Below are 15,650 nucleotides of genomic sequence, written 5' to 3' on the forward strand. Positions count from 1 at the left end.
GTTCCTATGGAGATTCGAGTACCCATACTTTTCTATGTGGGTTTCCTAATGGGAATCTAACCCATGGTTTCCTACATGGATTCTTATACTAATCCAAGGACTCCCATATTAATTCCTATGGATTCTTACATAAAACCATACTTTGCCATATGGATTCCTATGGGTTCCCATGCAATCCCACATGGATTCTTTTGATAGGATTTTTTTTACTCTCTCTCTATTAGTTTTTATTTTATTATAAATTTTTTTTTATTATTATCTTCTCTATTATTGTTATTTACAATCGCGCTTCTATGATAATCTCATTTTTTTTTAGTTATTTTTTAACACAAAAAAATAATTTACAATGAGTTGGCATATATATTTTTTTTTTTAACTTTCAATCGATCGTTAGTACGTTGCAATAATTTATATACACTGTAAAAAATCGAATTTGGTTATTTATTAAATTAACATCGATATTTTTAGAATATTTTATGAAATTTTAAAAATAATAAAAAAGATAAAGAAATATTTCTGCCACGGAAAAAAATGTTACAGTGTAATAAATTAATTTTTTAAATTATTATTTTGCAATACGGATGGCATTTTTTCGTTAGATTCGTTACAATATGGACCATTATCAGTATATTCATTCAATAATTTAAAAAACAATATTTAACTATGATATGATGACAGTTTTATGTAATTTTATGTGGAAAATTATTTTTATTCAAAAATTATTATTTTCTTGCTATTCGATATTCTCTCATTTACTTGCGTTATTTTATTTCCAACTATGGAGTTATAAAACTCTATTATAATTCTAAAAAAGGAATTCGATCTAATTCATCAATTAATACTTAAAATTTTTTTCATTAAAAACAGTTTTTTTTTCTTCTTTAAAATATTTTAGGTTAGAATGAAATAGGATTATTAATTTTCACTCTGTGAAAAGACTCTTTACTTAAAATTTGTATGGTTACCATTCATAATCATGCTGGTGAAATGGATTAGTACATGGTTGTTGAACATGTAAATGTGTCGTAACGGCTGGTGGTTTCATTACTTCAAATTCATTGTCCACTACTTCACTGTAAATCTGTAACAGTGTAGTAATAACGGTAAAAATTATAAATTAATGTTCTTATTATTTCAAATTATATAAATACATAAATTCCCCATAGACAATAAATGTTATTTTTTTTTATTACAACTGAATTTTATTAACTCGGACAATTTACGGAGGAATAGAAATTTCCGGGAAATTCCTACTAAGTCCCTAACGGATCCAAATGCTGGTAAATTATCGCAAATTACCGTAAGTAATCGTATTTCGCGGCAAAATGCGGTAATGTATGGCAAATATCGTAATTTACCGAAATTCGGATTCACTAGGGTCGAATGGTAGTGGGGGTCAAGATTGAGGAGAAGTTCCGAGTTAATGAAATTCGATTGTAATGAATTATTTACTTAAAAATAAATTTTTAATTTTTTGGCAGGTAGAGGACAGAGTCTACCTCGTTCGAAGTTCGGTATTAATTAATTTTTTTTTTTAAATAGTGACTTCCAGTTCCAACTTTTTTTTTTTTATACCTGGAAGCTCCTACGAATGAACTCGTCCTCTCCTTTACCGGTCCTACCGTAATTGTAATTGCCTCCGACGTTTCCACCAGTATTACCTCCGCCGCTTAGAAATGGATTCGTTGGATTAGGAGCTGAAAATTACAAAAAAGGTGTGATTATTACAGCTTGTAGACCAGAAAAAAATACAGTCGTTGCGTTATGATTATTTTTTATTGAGTCGCAATGTATAGTTTCAAAAAAACCATGTATAATTTTCATTTGAATATTTACCGCCGTTTCCACCGGGTACATTGAGGTTTCCTCCAGTTGTTTGATAAGTGGCACCATAACCTGGATCTTGAGCAAGTTCATGAAGTCTACTTGAACTCAGAGCCCGTGGTATAGCATTACTAGGTACACCATGTGGCGCCAAATGTGTTGCCTCGGCAACCTGATGGGGATCTTCGGTTTGGGGTAAGTCCGCAATAAATCCAGTATCTTTTCTGTAGAAATTAATAAATATGAAGGCAGCAAGTACAAGGGCACAAATAAGACCATAGGCACGAAATGTTGCGGTTGTTCCTATTAAATAACAAACAGGTAATTAATAATTTAATTTAACAGATACATACATTTGTTAATAAAATTGAATTACCATAGCTGGCTACAAACATTCCACCAATAACAGCACCGCAACCTCGTCCTAAGCCATGGTGAAGTCCTTGTAATACACCCTGAGCACTTGACCTTAAGTGCGGAGGTGTATTGTGTGCTATATAACTGCAACATGCTGCCCAAACAGCAGCATGAGTTATTCCTTGCATAAACTCAAATGGTAAAACCCACCATGGATTTTTTAACCATGAGATGTAGAGAAACCGTATGATGTTACCACATAGACCAAGACAGAGCACCTGAAGAAATTCGTTTTATTCAACGCATGCCTGATTATCGCGCCTTATCATGTCTGCAAAGTGAACCCCAAATGGCCGTTACCGATCAGTAGGTAATAATTTGTCAAAAAGCAAATGACTTCCTGTGTCTTTTAATGGCGTTTGGTTATGGGGCTCATAAACAAACGCATTTGAATTTATAATCACACCGAATGTATTTGGAATGATTATTACACATATAACCCCGTAGGATTTAGGGTTTACTTTGCTGATATAATAATTTGCAAAAATCAGGCATTTTTTGAATATACTTTAGTTTATAGCACGTGGGCTAAGCCATCAAATACGATATTCTTCCTTATTCAAAATATCCTATAGTGTTCCCTCAAATAGGTAAAAAACTGCATAAAATCTAATAGACGTATTGGTTTCTATGATGTCTTTGACCCACTTGAGTAGATTCTATGGAAACTTTAGATAAGGTTAGCACTCGTCTTTCAAATAAACAATTTCGCCCTCATTTCAGCCTGACTAGAGTCATATGGATCAAATGTGTGCAAAGCTATACACTTCGAACTGAAATGCATGGGTTTGCGTACACTTGCTACACATGACTATGGTATTTTGTCCGATAACTACTGCATTGAGGGTCAACTGAGGAGCAAAGTTTGTATGTAATTTCATCTTCAACTAGCCCTACATAACCTCACCAAAGTTGATCGAGGTTACGGCTAAAAAGTCGACTAGGGTTCGCGCGTGGGCGCCAGCCACTCGTGTTAAAAACATTGTGCTTCCGTATAAAGACTTATCAACCCACTCGCTAATTTTTTCTTAAATCAATAGAGTCGGAAACAAACCTTAACATGACCAATTTGACGAATCAATTTAAAACTGAAGAAATAAGCAAATATTTCAGAAATGTGATTGATTACTGATGCAACGCCAAATAGTGTTGGTGTACCACCGTAGTCTTGTAGATGCCAAAATAAGAATGTAAATATTAAACCAATTCCAAAACCCATAAACCAAGCGACAAATAAAAAGGACGCGCATTTAAGATCTTTAAATTGTTTTATAACTGTAACCCATTCTGGTATTTCTCTTGTTGTTTGTGCAAACATTTTAGTCTGCAAAAATAAATATTATAATATATAGTTTTAATCACAATTTTAAGTATTTTTAGTAATTAAATACAAACTTTTCCCTCAGGTGGTTGAGGTTTTGGCAGCGGTTGCGCTGATGAATCTTGCAATCCTGGAAGATTTAATTGTTGTGACAATTGACTTTGCAATTGTTCTTCACGAGTTGGTTCAGCTGGTGCTTTATCCACTTCCTTAACAAAAAAAAGTTTCATTCAATCAATCGATATTTAACCCGTGATTAAAAATAGATCAGAACAAAGAAGGCTTTTGAAATACTGGTTAAAATATTTATAGATTTACTGTTTCGGTATCAATGAATTCATATTTGAAATTAATCTGCGTGGCTGTTATCAACGCGGCACCCATTAGTACACTGAATATTGCAAAACATATTGTATAATTTTTCTCTTTTGGCCCCGGACCGCAAGGGTGATCTGGGAATGATGTGCTGTGGTCTAAAGCGATACCAACAAAAAACATGGCTAGGCCCCAACCTAAACTTCCGAACATTCTCTGGTGTCCGTATCTGCGTTCGAAATTATAAATTATGTTTATATGTTATATAAAGTTATGTATATATATATATATATAAATAAGGCATCATATAGACGACCAATTACCGATCAGCGTCTTCACCAAGAAGAGTAATTACAGCTGAGTCAGCCAAAGTGATTGCTGGTGCAGAGAAAAATTCTCCAACTAGAACCAAGAGTAGCAGAAGAAAGAACGTTTTTTGGATATCCTGAATAAAAAGACAACAATAGACTATAAATAACTGGAATTATAGAATAAAACAGACGTCACTTCATCGACTCTTACCGGCAGTCGGTAGACAATGGAACTAAATTGTGGTTTAACCCAATCTTTATTCTCTTTTTCGTCATAGTTAACAGCGAAATTAACAGGCAATGGACTGCGACCCAATGGCAGATGAGGAAAACGTAGACTTCTACGCCTACGAATTAGCGGAACGTCGAGTTCTTCTTCATCAGAATCTTCATCCATTTCGTCATCATCATCCTCTTCTTCTTCCTCTTCAATTTCTTTTTCGCGCTGCTGATCTTCTTCTTCGTCATTCAATTTTTCATTATCATCGCTGTCATCTGGATAAACTGGAGCTTTGGAATACTTTTTTAGTTTCGTTTTCAACCGGTTGTCAGTTTCATAAGTTTCGTCGCTGTTTCCGGTAAAAAAATCGTCATGCAATTGGTCAGCTTGCCGTTTTACCATAACTTTTGTACGAACGGGTTTTGAACGAGTTTTCGTTCGTGTGTGAGCTTTTTTTGGTGGCCTTGATTCGTCAAGTGGTTCATTCTATCAACATAAAAAATATTTCCATTACTAAAATTAAGGATTGTTCGAACATTTCATTAATAAACACTTACTTTTAAAAATCTTTTGTACTCAAGAACATCAGCAGGACGATTTTGCTTTGCGATAATACGAAAATCAATTTCCTTCGCGTTGGGATCTACTTCTGGGGTATCTTCCGGTACGAATTGTTTATACTTCAAATCAGTTGTATCACCACTGCTACTGCCATCAGCACCACTAACTGTTCTTTTAAGTCTATTACCCCTGATACGTAATTTATTAATTACCTTATTATCATTAGAACTTCGCCTTAACCTTTCAAAAACGACATTAGCTGCGACCTCTAGGTTCTCATCCTCATTATCATGGTTTTTCTGATAATAATCCTTGTCATCTATAGATCTTTTGCTACGCCCACCAACTTCAGGTACTTCTAACCTCCATGTACCATTTTTTTCCAAAATACACGAAGTTGCTGGGGGTTGGGCAAAACCCAATGGTAGTGTGAATATAATCCAGCATGCCAATGACGCGAGCAAAATTATTTTTCCTTTCTGCCACCTGTAAAATTTAAATGGTTCTCTGGTCGTTCCCAAAGAACATATTCCACTACTTCTACATCATTTCTAACTAATTTCTACACACACATGCGAAATAAAAATTATTCATACAACGTCTATAATAACAAAAAAATTTTTTTTTAACTATAATAGCATTTTTTGACAGCAGTATTTTGAATACCAACTAAAATATTTATTATATGCATAGTTTACAAGGAGAAAAATGGCCCGAATTTTTAATGTAAATTTTTAAAATTACTCTAGAGAAAATATTGCAAAGATTCAAAAAAATGAATGAAAAGTTGAAAATTATGACCGGGTTATTCTTCCTATTCTAATTTTATAAAAACGCTTTTCAATATTTCAAAAACGATAAACTTTTTAGTGTTTTATAGTACACCCTACAAAAAAATGGATTCTCCCATGGCGTTTTCGGATGGATTTTTAAATGGTTTCCTGTAGGAATCTACACCATGCCATAATATATGGGAATCTAGTATCGATTCCCATATAGATTTTCACGATGATTTTCCATAGAAATCTGCAAAACGTCAAAATCCATATGGGAATCCTGATACCCATGGAATCTCATAAATCCATGCATTCAAAAATTCCTATGGATTTTCACATAAATATACTTTTCTATATGGATTCCTATAATTTTTTTTTATAGGATATTTAAGTATAAATTATTTCCAGTTCGATAATAAACGTATAGTTTAAGTATTATTTTATGCGACATTAATTTTTCAGTAACTCAGTAGTAATAATTTATTTGATCGCAGCCGTATATTACAAATGTGCCAGCATATTAAAATTTTAAGACTGCAGAATTTATTTTTAGAATTCACTTGATAATTTTTTTAGTGTAGCTAAACTACGAATATTATGACAAATTGTATTATTAAATTTATTTTTGAGTCCCATTTTTCTCCATGTTCTCTTCAATCAATAGACGTGTATATTTAAATCTAAACTTACCTATCAGCGAGTGAGCCCCAAAAAGGTGCGCTTAAAAATTCAACAAATGGCCTTAATCCAATTAATAGACCACATTGTCCTGCATTCATACCCATTTGTTTGAAATAAACACCCATAAGTGGAAACAATGATCCAAATGCAGAATAAAAGAAAAAGTAAAATGTTTTTACAGTCAGTAATTCTTGATCAACAGAGCCAAAAAGATATTCTAAAAAATCATTTTTTCCACGGATTTTGTGTGTCGCTTCTTTGGGTGCACCGTAAACCGATGGGTCAACTTCCCCAAGTGCTTCGGGATCAACCATCGGTCTTGCACCTGGTACTTGTGGTAACGATCTTCCCTGATTATTTTCCGTCCCATCATTAAATCCACCACCTCCACCACCATAATTGTATTCTTCATTTCCAAAATTTTGCATTTTTTATTAACTTATTAACACTTTTTATTCACCAGAACTAAATATCTCTCTGAAAACACGGAATTATTTTTTATTTTTTGTATTTCGTAAACTATGGGCTTCTAGTAAATTAAAATTTTTTACTTTAATTCCGTGGAAGACTCAAATGACCTCGTCACTACACAAAATCTCTTTAAGCTTTGTGTCAAATCGATGACCGAATATGCCACAGTTTTCTTTCGTCGGAAGAAGAAAATCGATAGATAAGCGTTTGCGCTGAATCGTAACTTTACCTCAGCCTATAGAACCTGGTGTTATATTAATTTGAATTTTATATTTCTACACACCGAGTGTCCATGCGTTTTACACAGTAAAAATATATGACTAGTGACATCTGGAATTGATATGGGCAATTGTCGATCAAGTAGACAAGGGGAAATTACTATTTATGTCAAGCGTTTCCGTAACAATAATTGTAACGAATTAATTTCCTATTGACGTTTGCATACGTCGATTGCTATTGTATTGTTTTTATAGTTTGACTAATTATGAATATTCAAATTTGAAATTCCCGGGTTTTTATTGATTCTTTTTTTTGGTAATCACTATGGTGTTTATAAATATTTATAAGCATGAAAACGCAGGGGAGAAAAACCAATAGCATTATTTGGACGGAATGAGATAAAAGACCCCTATTTAGGGATTAAGGAAGAATTGAGGATTACTTTCGTGAATTGGTGGATCTGAAAATTTTTTTTGCACACCATATTAATGGTGTGCACAAAACATATCTTTCTATTAAAAGGTGAACCTAATGACTCCACCATCCATCTTACGGCTAATCTTAATGATTATCCGATAAGGTAATCGTCAGCACATTATAAATTTCATTTTACCCTTAAAGTTCGTACCAGACTTAACTTTGTTACCGCACCTGCATGACAGTTGCACTTTTTTGTCACAGAAATAGGAAATTATACACCAAGAGAGGAAAGTAGGGCATTATTATAAGCTGATTGTGCATTATATTAAAAAAGCCCATTTACTACTTTGTCATAAAAAATTTTATTATTTAAAAATAAAAATCGCGGGACTCATTGGAATTTTCTTACATGATTGTTATGAATGATAATGAAGAGCCATCTTAATAATTATGATTTGAAAATTATTTTCGGTAGTACGTCGATAGTTGATTGCCCTGGAAATGCTGCAGCTGATGCTGAAGTTGAAGATGGCGCCGGTTTCGGTGGCCCTTCGAACATAAACGTTTTAGCTGTTTTTAGTAAACGTCCATTGTTAAATGTTCGCCAATAAACCGTTCTGACTGCTTGTTTACCAGCGACATAGCTAACTGCCCCACCAATTAACATCTAAAACAAAACAATATAATATTTTTTCAGTAATTTCAGCATTTTTTAACTCTATTCAGAATATTCGTTAATTTTCAAAAATATTCAAATTTTATAATTATTTTTGTTTTTAAATTATCCATATATTTTTTTAATCTTTTTCAGTTTTCGAATAATTCGCAAGTTGTCGAATTATTCAAAAAAAAAATTAAATATTTATAAACTACTCTAAAAATTTTTTATGATTTAGCAGAGGTTAGATAAAAATTTCACGTTCGAAATTGAATTAAAATAAAATAATTTAAATTTTTCAAATAATTCAAAAATTTATTAAAAATTCCAATCATGAAATTTGATTCGATTCCAACACTCCCGTCTAAAAAAAAATTTTAAAGAGTGTTGACTATTCTAAACTTCAAAACGTGACACAACGACGAACTTTTTTTGAACGTTTTTTAAATTTTTAAAAATTCAAGAGAAAAATCAATAAATATTCTTGTTTATATTATTTCACATAAATTTATAATTAATTTAAAAAAAAATAATAATAATAAAACTCTACTAACCTTGACTTACAATTGACAAAACCTACGATTTTAAAATGACTAATATTTGTCAATGTAATTTAGAGATGATAATTAGGAAAGCCCGCGATTTTTCATCCGTACTTAGATGTTGTGTTTAGTACGACGTTATTGCAACTGATTCTTTAGCTTTGTTGTACGTCAATTTATAGATGGATGAAAGCACTCACGTTAAAGCGCAGTGGCTTGAGGAAAATTGATAAGAATGTGACTTTTATAAAAAATTTAAAATTAAAATAAAACTCAATTATGAATCACACTCAAGTAGCATGATTTCACATTTCTAAAGGGTTATTATTATTGTTATCAGTATTCTATGTCTTTATTACATTAATATCATTAATCATTGTATCTTTTATTGGTATTTTTATGCTACTATTTCATCAGAAACAGAATAGGTTAGAATATTATTATTTTTTTAATCAATAATCCTCTTATTCATGATATATCCATAGTAATATGGCGTAGCTCTCCCGCCATTATTATTTAAGATAAGAAATAACACGTGTTCATAAAATGATGATAAAAAAACTACATTCGAATGTAATTTTATTATTATTCATACATAATTATAATTATTGTAATTATTGTAATTATTACTGTAATTTGTTTAATGAATTTAAGGGATGATAAATTTAAATAAAATTTTTTTTTATATTTCGGATTATTAATTTTAAGATCGAAAATTTTAATATAATTTTTTGAGCAAAATTAGAAAATTAGTATTATTGATATATATATTCAATGAAAAATATACTTAATTCAAGTTAGTTTACTTACTTGAATAATGCCAAGTATTTTTTTTCTTCAATGAAGTAAAATAATCACTTGATTCAAGTATTTTACTTATTTGTTTAGTACTAAGAAAGAAAAATGATTTTGTCAAAGAAATATTATTAGACACAGTATTTTTTTATTTAATGATGTTCGGAACGTCTCTGGACCTTAACAAACATTTTTTTTATAAATAAATAATTTTACCCTGCCTAAGATTCGAACCCAGATCGGTCACGCGAGAATTACGACCTGCGCACGCTCGCCACCGTAACTTATTGGAAATAATGTTTTTAATAAACTCTCTTATGTTATTCATTGATGTCCGTCATCTTAAATATTAATTTACACAACTAAATAATAAAATTTGAATATTCAATAGTTTATAAATGTCGCTCTCGAAAAAATTAATATATTTTATATTTTATCAATGCCAATAAGAAATTTCACGCAGATAAAAATTTTAAAAACTCAGAAATTTATTACAGTAAAAAAAAAAAAAATAAAACAAAAAACAATTTCCATGTTAACTAAATTGATATTGTTATGAAAAAAAATTTTTTTTCTTAGTGCAAGAATTTTCTTCTAACTTATAATTAAGTCTTTCTTAAGTTCAGTTTATTTTTATTTAACCAAATAATTGCTTTATTGAAATTTCCAATTGCAATAAATTTAAGAATGTATCAACTAAATTGAAAAAATATTTGCTTGCTTTAAGAAACTCATGCTTATTGAAATTCATTACTAAATACAAGCAATAGTTTTTTAAAAATAATAACTATCAATTTCATTTTAGTAAAAATTACTTATCTTAAGTATTCATAAAGACAAATAAAAATTAAGAATTTAATTTATTTTTCACTTAATATAAATATCTTTGCTGGGGAGTTAGTTCGATGACTTGTATCTTTTTATTGACATTACATATAATTTTCATTGAAATCTTATCTTTTGTTTTTATGCTAAAAATAAACATTGTATCGGAATTACCCGTTCTTTATCACAAAATATTTAAAATATATTTATTAATTATAAAAATTTTATTACTCACTATACATATTCTTGAGAAAATTAAAGATAAGTCACTGGAATCCCAAATAGGAAATGATTATTCCCTTAAAAAAAAATTATTTTCAAAATAATTAAACATTCATAAATAAAAATAAATAAATGGTCATCACTAAAAATTTTTTTTTTTGTTCTAAAATATATTCCATATATAAAACTAATAACAAATGGTGCCTGTATGTCTAGTCTATTTATCACTATCTCTTTAATCGGTCGATGTAAATAAATATAAAAAGTAATTATCAGTAGATAATTAAATCTACTGAGTTATTAAACTCAATATTGATTTTATCTAATTAATAACAATAAAAGTTTTTTTTTAAATTAATTAAGTAAGCAAAAAAAAATGTAAGTAATTTTACTTCTCGACGTCTTTGTAATCATCAATAAGCGTTGCAATGTTATCTCTGGCTTCAAAAAATACCGACTCATCTAATCCTTCGTTTACAAAATGGTGTACAAATGCGCGTTTTTTGAACATTAGATCGTACTTATGTGCCAGTCTTGACCAAGCATGACGTATCGAGGTGTTATTACATAGCATTGCTAATGATTTGTCCGTTTTACCCAAGTCACCACCTGGTACAGTTGTTGGAGGCTGATAATTGATTCCAATCTTTAAAAAAAAATTTATATTAATTTTCTTGTAGTTTATTTAGAGCAGGGCGTAGGCTACCTTAATATTCCAAATCGATTTTAAATTCGAATTTCCAAAAAATTCAAAGTATTCGATTCAAATTCAAATATTCGTTACAAACTGAACATAAAGGTTTTATTTAATTTTTAATAAATTATAAGGAATTTTTTACAGCAATTTCAAAAGAATTCAGATTTTTCCGAAGTATGTTACAAAAATTAAAAAAAAAAGACTATTTTTTGAATAAATAAAATTCAAATTTTGAATCCTTATTCAAAAAATATACAGAGCCAACTTTTATTTTTACTTGGGAGATGGGTGGAATGGGACAGAATTTCACACCGAATTAAGAAATTTTTCTGGAGTAGCATTCGACTTATTATTAAATACCATTGTAGTATACCTTCATAAGTATTGTTAATTAAGAATAATAATAAAAAAATGATTTATTTACCTTGAAACCAGTGGGACTCCAATTAACAAATTGAATATCTTTTTTTCCTTTCAGTGATTTAATAGTATTATTAACATCATTTGGATTAATATTACCTCGATATAATAAACAACAGCTCATATAAGCGCCATTTCTAGGATCACATTTTACCATCTGTTGTAATTTCAAATAAAAAATATAAAAATATTTTTCTTTATTTTTTTGAACTGAGCTCTATTGTAGATAAAATTTAAATCGTTATCACCTAACGATCTTAAATATATATAAACAATATCATAAATTTATTTTCCGCGGATTGTTGATAATGACTTAATTAATTTTCTTATCGAAAAAATAATTTTGTAGACTACAAGAGTAGGTCACATACTGATATATTTGTATACCTGATTCGAAGGTTGGAAGCATTCATTTGTAATATGCGATACGTTGATATCTACATTAGCCGCTTGTCTCGCAGTTATTATTGGGGAATATGTTATCAGAGGAAAATGAATTCGTGGATATGGCACGAGATTTGTTTGCAATTCTTCTAATCCGACATTAGGTGATCCTTCGAATCTTAATGAAGCCGTTGTTGCTGAAACTACTTGGGATTGTAGACGATTCAAATTGGTGTAAGTTGGACGTTCAACTTCTAAATTACTGTAAAATTCGTAATAAGATTTAATTTTTTCGTAATTTTTAATTTTTATTTCGAGACATATTTTGGTACAAGGGATCAAATTTTTATAATTTATACGAAAATCGAAATTTTAGTTATAATTAAATTTATGATAAATTGTATTCCTTGTATCAAAATACAAAAATTATGTTTAAATCATCTATTGTCTATTTTTGAAAATATAAATTTTCCCTCCTAAATTTAATGAGAAAATTGTGTTCGTATCCGCAATTAATTAAGAGAATAAGTAAAGTATTTAAAATAGGATGCGTACTTTGAACAGATATCATAAAGAGCTTCATTATCAACAATAAAACAACAGTCTTCATAGTCAACTGTTCCATGTGTAGTTAAAATAGCATTATAAGGTTCGACAATAGATGTTGATATATGTGGCGCTGGATAAATTGAAAAGTCTAATTTTGTTATTTTATCATAATCTGGTTTAAGACTTTCCAATAACAATGTTGTGAATCCACTTCCTGTACCCCCGCCAAATGATCTGAAAATTTTTATCATAACATTTATACTATTGCCCAAAATTTAATTTAGTTATCTTACCGAAAAATAATAAATCCTATTAATTTGGAACAATCTTCACATAAACGACGGATACGATCTATGGCAGTATCAATAATATCATGACCAATATTACAATATCCTCGTGCAAAATTATTAGCTGCATCTTCTTTACCAGTTATTAATAACGTTGGGTCAAACAATGATTTATAACAACCAGTGCGTACTTCATCAATTACAGTCGGCTCTAAATCAATCATTATTGAACGGGGTGTTAATTTATTCATCTGAAATATTAATTTTGATTAATAATTTATTTTTTATTATAATCATGTGGGGCAAGTGTGCGCTATTTCCCCGCATTATTCTAATGCTAATTATTATTATTATTATTTATTAAAATTTTCGAGTTCTAATGTTTTAATTTTCTAGAAGACTAAATTTTTGGTAAATTAGGGTTAGAATGATTTATTTCAACATTTCGGTAAATTTTTACAGTACAAGACGGTAATTTGGATATTAAATTGATAGATTTACCGTAAAATAGGCGATTCTACCGAAAATTTCAAATTACGGTCAATTTACTGAATTTAACGACAGGTTTTGCTGTAAAATTGGTGAAGTTACCGGAAATTAGATCTACCAGGGTCAGAGTCTTAAGCAAAAATTCGCGCTTACTCTGGGACTAGCTAGATTTTTTTAAGATTTGCTCAAGATTTATTTATTTTTCCCCAAGGGAACATGACCTCAGGTTTCTAACCCTTATTGTAAATTTTGAAAAGCGCATGCGCTTGTTTATCTACGGAATCTTATGGACTTAGAGTAGGGGTAAAGCCGATGATACCCGAAGTCCATTTTTTGGATGGGTCCAGAGTTGTTTTGATGTAATATTAATGTATGTAATAAAGCTTAGAATTGTTTTATTGTATTTAAATAAATGGAATTTACTTGAGATGGTGAGAAAAATGCTTGATAAGAATTGTCATCGCTATTATAACCTTGGACCACACAACCATCAGGGTTTATACCATGTTCGAGACAGAAAAGTTCCCAGCATGCATTGCCTACTTGAACTCCTGATTGTCCAACAAAAATTGTTACAATTTCGCCTTCTGTGTTACTCATATTTGTTATATATTTTGTTTATGTCAAAAGTCTTATTTATAAAAATGTAAAGGATGTTATTATAAAGTACGAATTTTTGTATTGTCCGTAAAAAAAATTTTTTATTTTCAATTTATTAAAATTTTATTTATCACTTGAAATTTTGAAATAATTTTTGAGTCTAAATTTATTAATTTGTTAATTTTTATTTTTCATTTTATTTATTGGTCTACGCCATTTTTTTAATTTTTACTTATTAATATATCAACTCAATTGTTTTTGTAATTAAAATAAAACAAAATTTTCATAACACGATTTGAATTACAATTTCGAAAAATAACAGTAAAAATTTTAATTCGGTAAAATCTGTTGATAATTTATCAATAATTTTTTTCTACTTTGTCGACTGTTAGTTTATATTTCTATATTATATATATATATATATATATATATATATATATATATATATATATATATATATATATATATTCTGAACGAGAACAAGAATAAGATTTTGATTTTTTTTCAAATTCAATTTTGAATGAAAGATAAAAATCACATTAATAAAAAATCAGCAAAACATAAAATAAAATTGTTCTATAAAAAAAAAAAAATTTCAAAAAATTGATTAAAATTTTTTTCATAACTTTATAATTTTGAAAATAAATTGGGACAAAGCAATAAATGTAATTATAATTGATATAAATTTTTAAACGAACATACAACTAATTAATGTGTTTACTACGGCATTATCGAGTTTAGAATTCGCGGTAAGATTCCACTATTTAAAACGCGTATTTTAATTAAAGGTCAGTAGGTTTAAATTAATCCTGTAACATACAGCATGCGTTATTATTATTATAAATTACAGTTGATCTGATAATTAATGTCAATTTATTTATAAATTGTGTCGTACGTTCATTACTTATTTGTCAATATTTAATAATATGCACTTGATATGCATGTCAACAAAAACGAAACGGGGAAAAATACTTTTTTTTGTCTATAACTATAAAAATAATTGTTTATAATGCTCTATTATTATCAATAATGATTTATTATTTTTTATACATTCAATTTATATTTCCGGAAGAATGTTAAAAATTTCTTTCTTGATAACAATCATTTTTTTTTAATTTTATATTTAAAATTACGAATTGCAAGAAAGTAACAAATTTTAAAAAACAATATTAAGAATTTTTTTTTTATTCAAAATTTTACTTACTACGTAATTGATAATTAATTACAATAAAAGTAGTAAATAATTATTAATATATAACGCATTAACTTTTAATCTAATCATTAATTATTAATATTATCAGTAAAACTAATCTTAAGAATAAATTTTTCCTTAATAATAATTTTCATACTCTACTTATAGTGAATATATATATATATATATATATATATATATATATATATATATATATATATATTGTTGTTGTTTTTTTACGAAGAATCTACAAATACCAATGTAACAAAAAAATATTTATCATTGACCAATACGATCTACTGAACATTCATGACATACGATACATAAAAAATAAAATTACTTGTAATTCTAAACATTTAGTGTATATTCAATGACATTTTTTTTTTTACTTACATTATTTAACACTGTAATGATAATATTGGTAATGATAGTATTATCAGCTTGTTAAAAGTTA

The 15,650-nt window shown here is 28.9% G+C and overlaps 2 protein-coding genes and 1 long non-coding RNA gene across 6 annotated transcripts; all 3 read right to left on the reverse strand.

Annotated features, from left to right (window-relative positions):
• Positions 1-786: 786 nt before the first annotated feature.
• Positions 787-7,132, reverse strand: LOC103570297 (major facilitator superfamily domain-containing protein 6). 4 transcript variants are annotated; one of them, XM_008547999.2, is made up of 12 exons: positions 6,978-7,132; positions 6,436-6,903; positions 4,966-5,476; positions 4,400-4,894; positions 4,201-4,322; positions 3,881-4,106; positions 3,637-3,771; positions 3,296-3,565; positions 2,201-2,459; positions 1,837-2,127; positions 1,576-1,697; positions 787-1,081 (listed from the first exon to the last, which is right to left on the reverse strand). In XM_008547999.2, the coding sequence occupies exons 2-12, from the start codon at positions 6,852-6,854 to the stop codon at positions 962-964; spliced, it is 2,970 nt and encodes a 989-aa protein (XP_008546221.1). In that variant the 5' UTR covers positions 6,855-6,903; positions 6,978-7,132; the 3' UTR covers positions 787-961. The 4 variants fall into 4 exon arrangements, with proteins under 4 accessions (XP_008546221.1, XP_008546222.1, XP_053594144.1 ...); XM_008548000.2 differs by having other exon boundaries at positions 4,966-5,455; positions 6,436-7,132; XM_053738169.1 differs by having other exon boundaries at positions 6,436-7,132.
• An 868-nt stretch (positions 7,133-8,000) lies between these two features.
• On the reverse strand, positions 8,001-9,130 carry LOC128667590 (uncharacterized). The gene is made up of 3 exons (XR_008403533.1): positions 8,749-9,130; positions 8,170-8,203; positions 8,001-8,085 (listed from the first exon to the last, which is right to left on the reverse strand). It is a non-coding gene; the product is annotated as an uncharacterized LOC128667590 (long non-coding RNA).
• A 1,774-nt stretch (positions 9,131-10,904) lies between these two features.
• On the reverse strand, positions 10,905-14,004 carry LOC103570296 (tubulin alpha-8 chain). Its single transcript, XM_008547997.2, has 6 exons — positions 13,828-14,004; positions 12,922-13,166; positions 12,635-12,862; positions 12,083-12,341; positions 11,700-11,852; positions 10,905-11,224 (listed from the first exon to the last, which is right to left on the reverse strand). Exons 1-6 carry the CDS (start codon positions 14,002-14,004, stop codon positions 10,967-10,969), a joined length of 1,320 nt encoding a protein of 439 aa, XP_008546219.1. The 3' UTR covers positions 10,905-10,966.
• Between the last annotated feature and the right edge of the window lie 1,646 nt (positions 14,005-15,650).

Source organism: Microplitis demolitor, chromosome 4, assembly GCF_026212275.2.
Source record: "Microplitis demolitor isolate Queensland-Clemson2020A chromosome 4, iyMicDemo2.1a, whole genome shotgun sequence".
Taxonomy (NCBI): Eukaryota; Metazoa; Arthropoda; class Insecta; order Hymenoptera; family Braconidae; genus Microplitis; species Microplitis demolitor.

Excerpts from the sequence above, each read along its gene's own strand:
- LOC103570297 (XM_008547999.2), bottom strand. The coding sequence starts at position 6,854 with ATGCAAAATTTTGGAAATGAAGAATACAATTATGGTGGTGGAGGTGGT. Across the intron at positions 1,698-1,836 it reads TGTACCCGGTGGAAACGGCG|CTCCTAATCCAACGAATCCA; the intron begins GTAAATATTCAA and ends TGTAATTTTCAG. Across the intron at positions 1,082-1,575 it reads TCATTCGTAGGAGCTTCCAG|ATTTACAGTGAAGTAGTGGA; the intron begins GTATAAAAAAAA and ends ACACTGTTACAG.
- LOC103570296 (XM_008547997.2), bottom strand. The coding sequence starts at position 14,004 with ATGAGTAACACAGAAGGCGAAATTGTAACAATTTTTGTTGGACAATCA. Across the intron at positions 13,167-13,827 it reads CATTTTTCTCACCATCTCAA|ATGAATAAATTAACACCCCG; the intron begins GTAAATTCCATT and ends TTAATATTTCAG. Across the intron at positions 12,342-12,634 it reads CTTTATGATATCTGTTCAAA|TAATTTAGAAGTTGAACGTC; the intron begins GTACGCATCCTA and ends CGAATTTTACAG.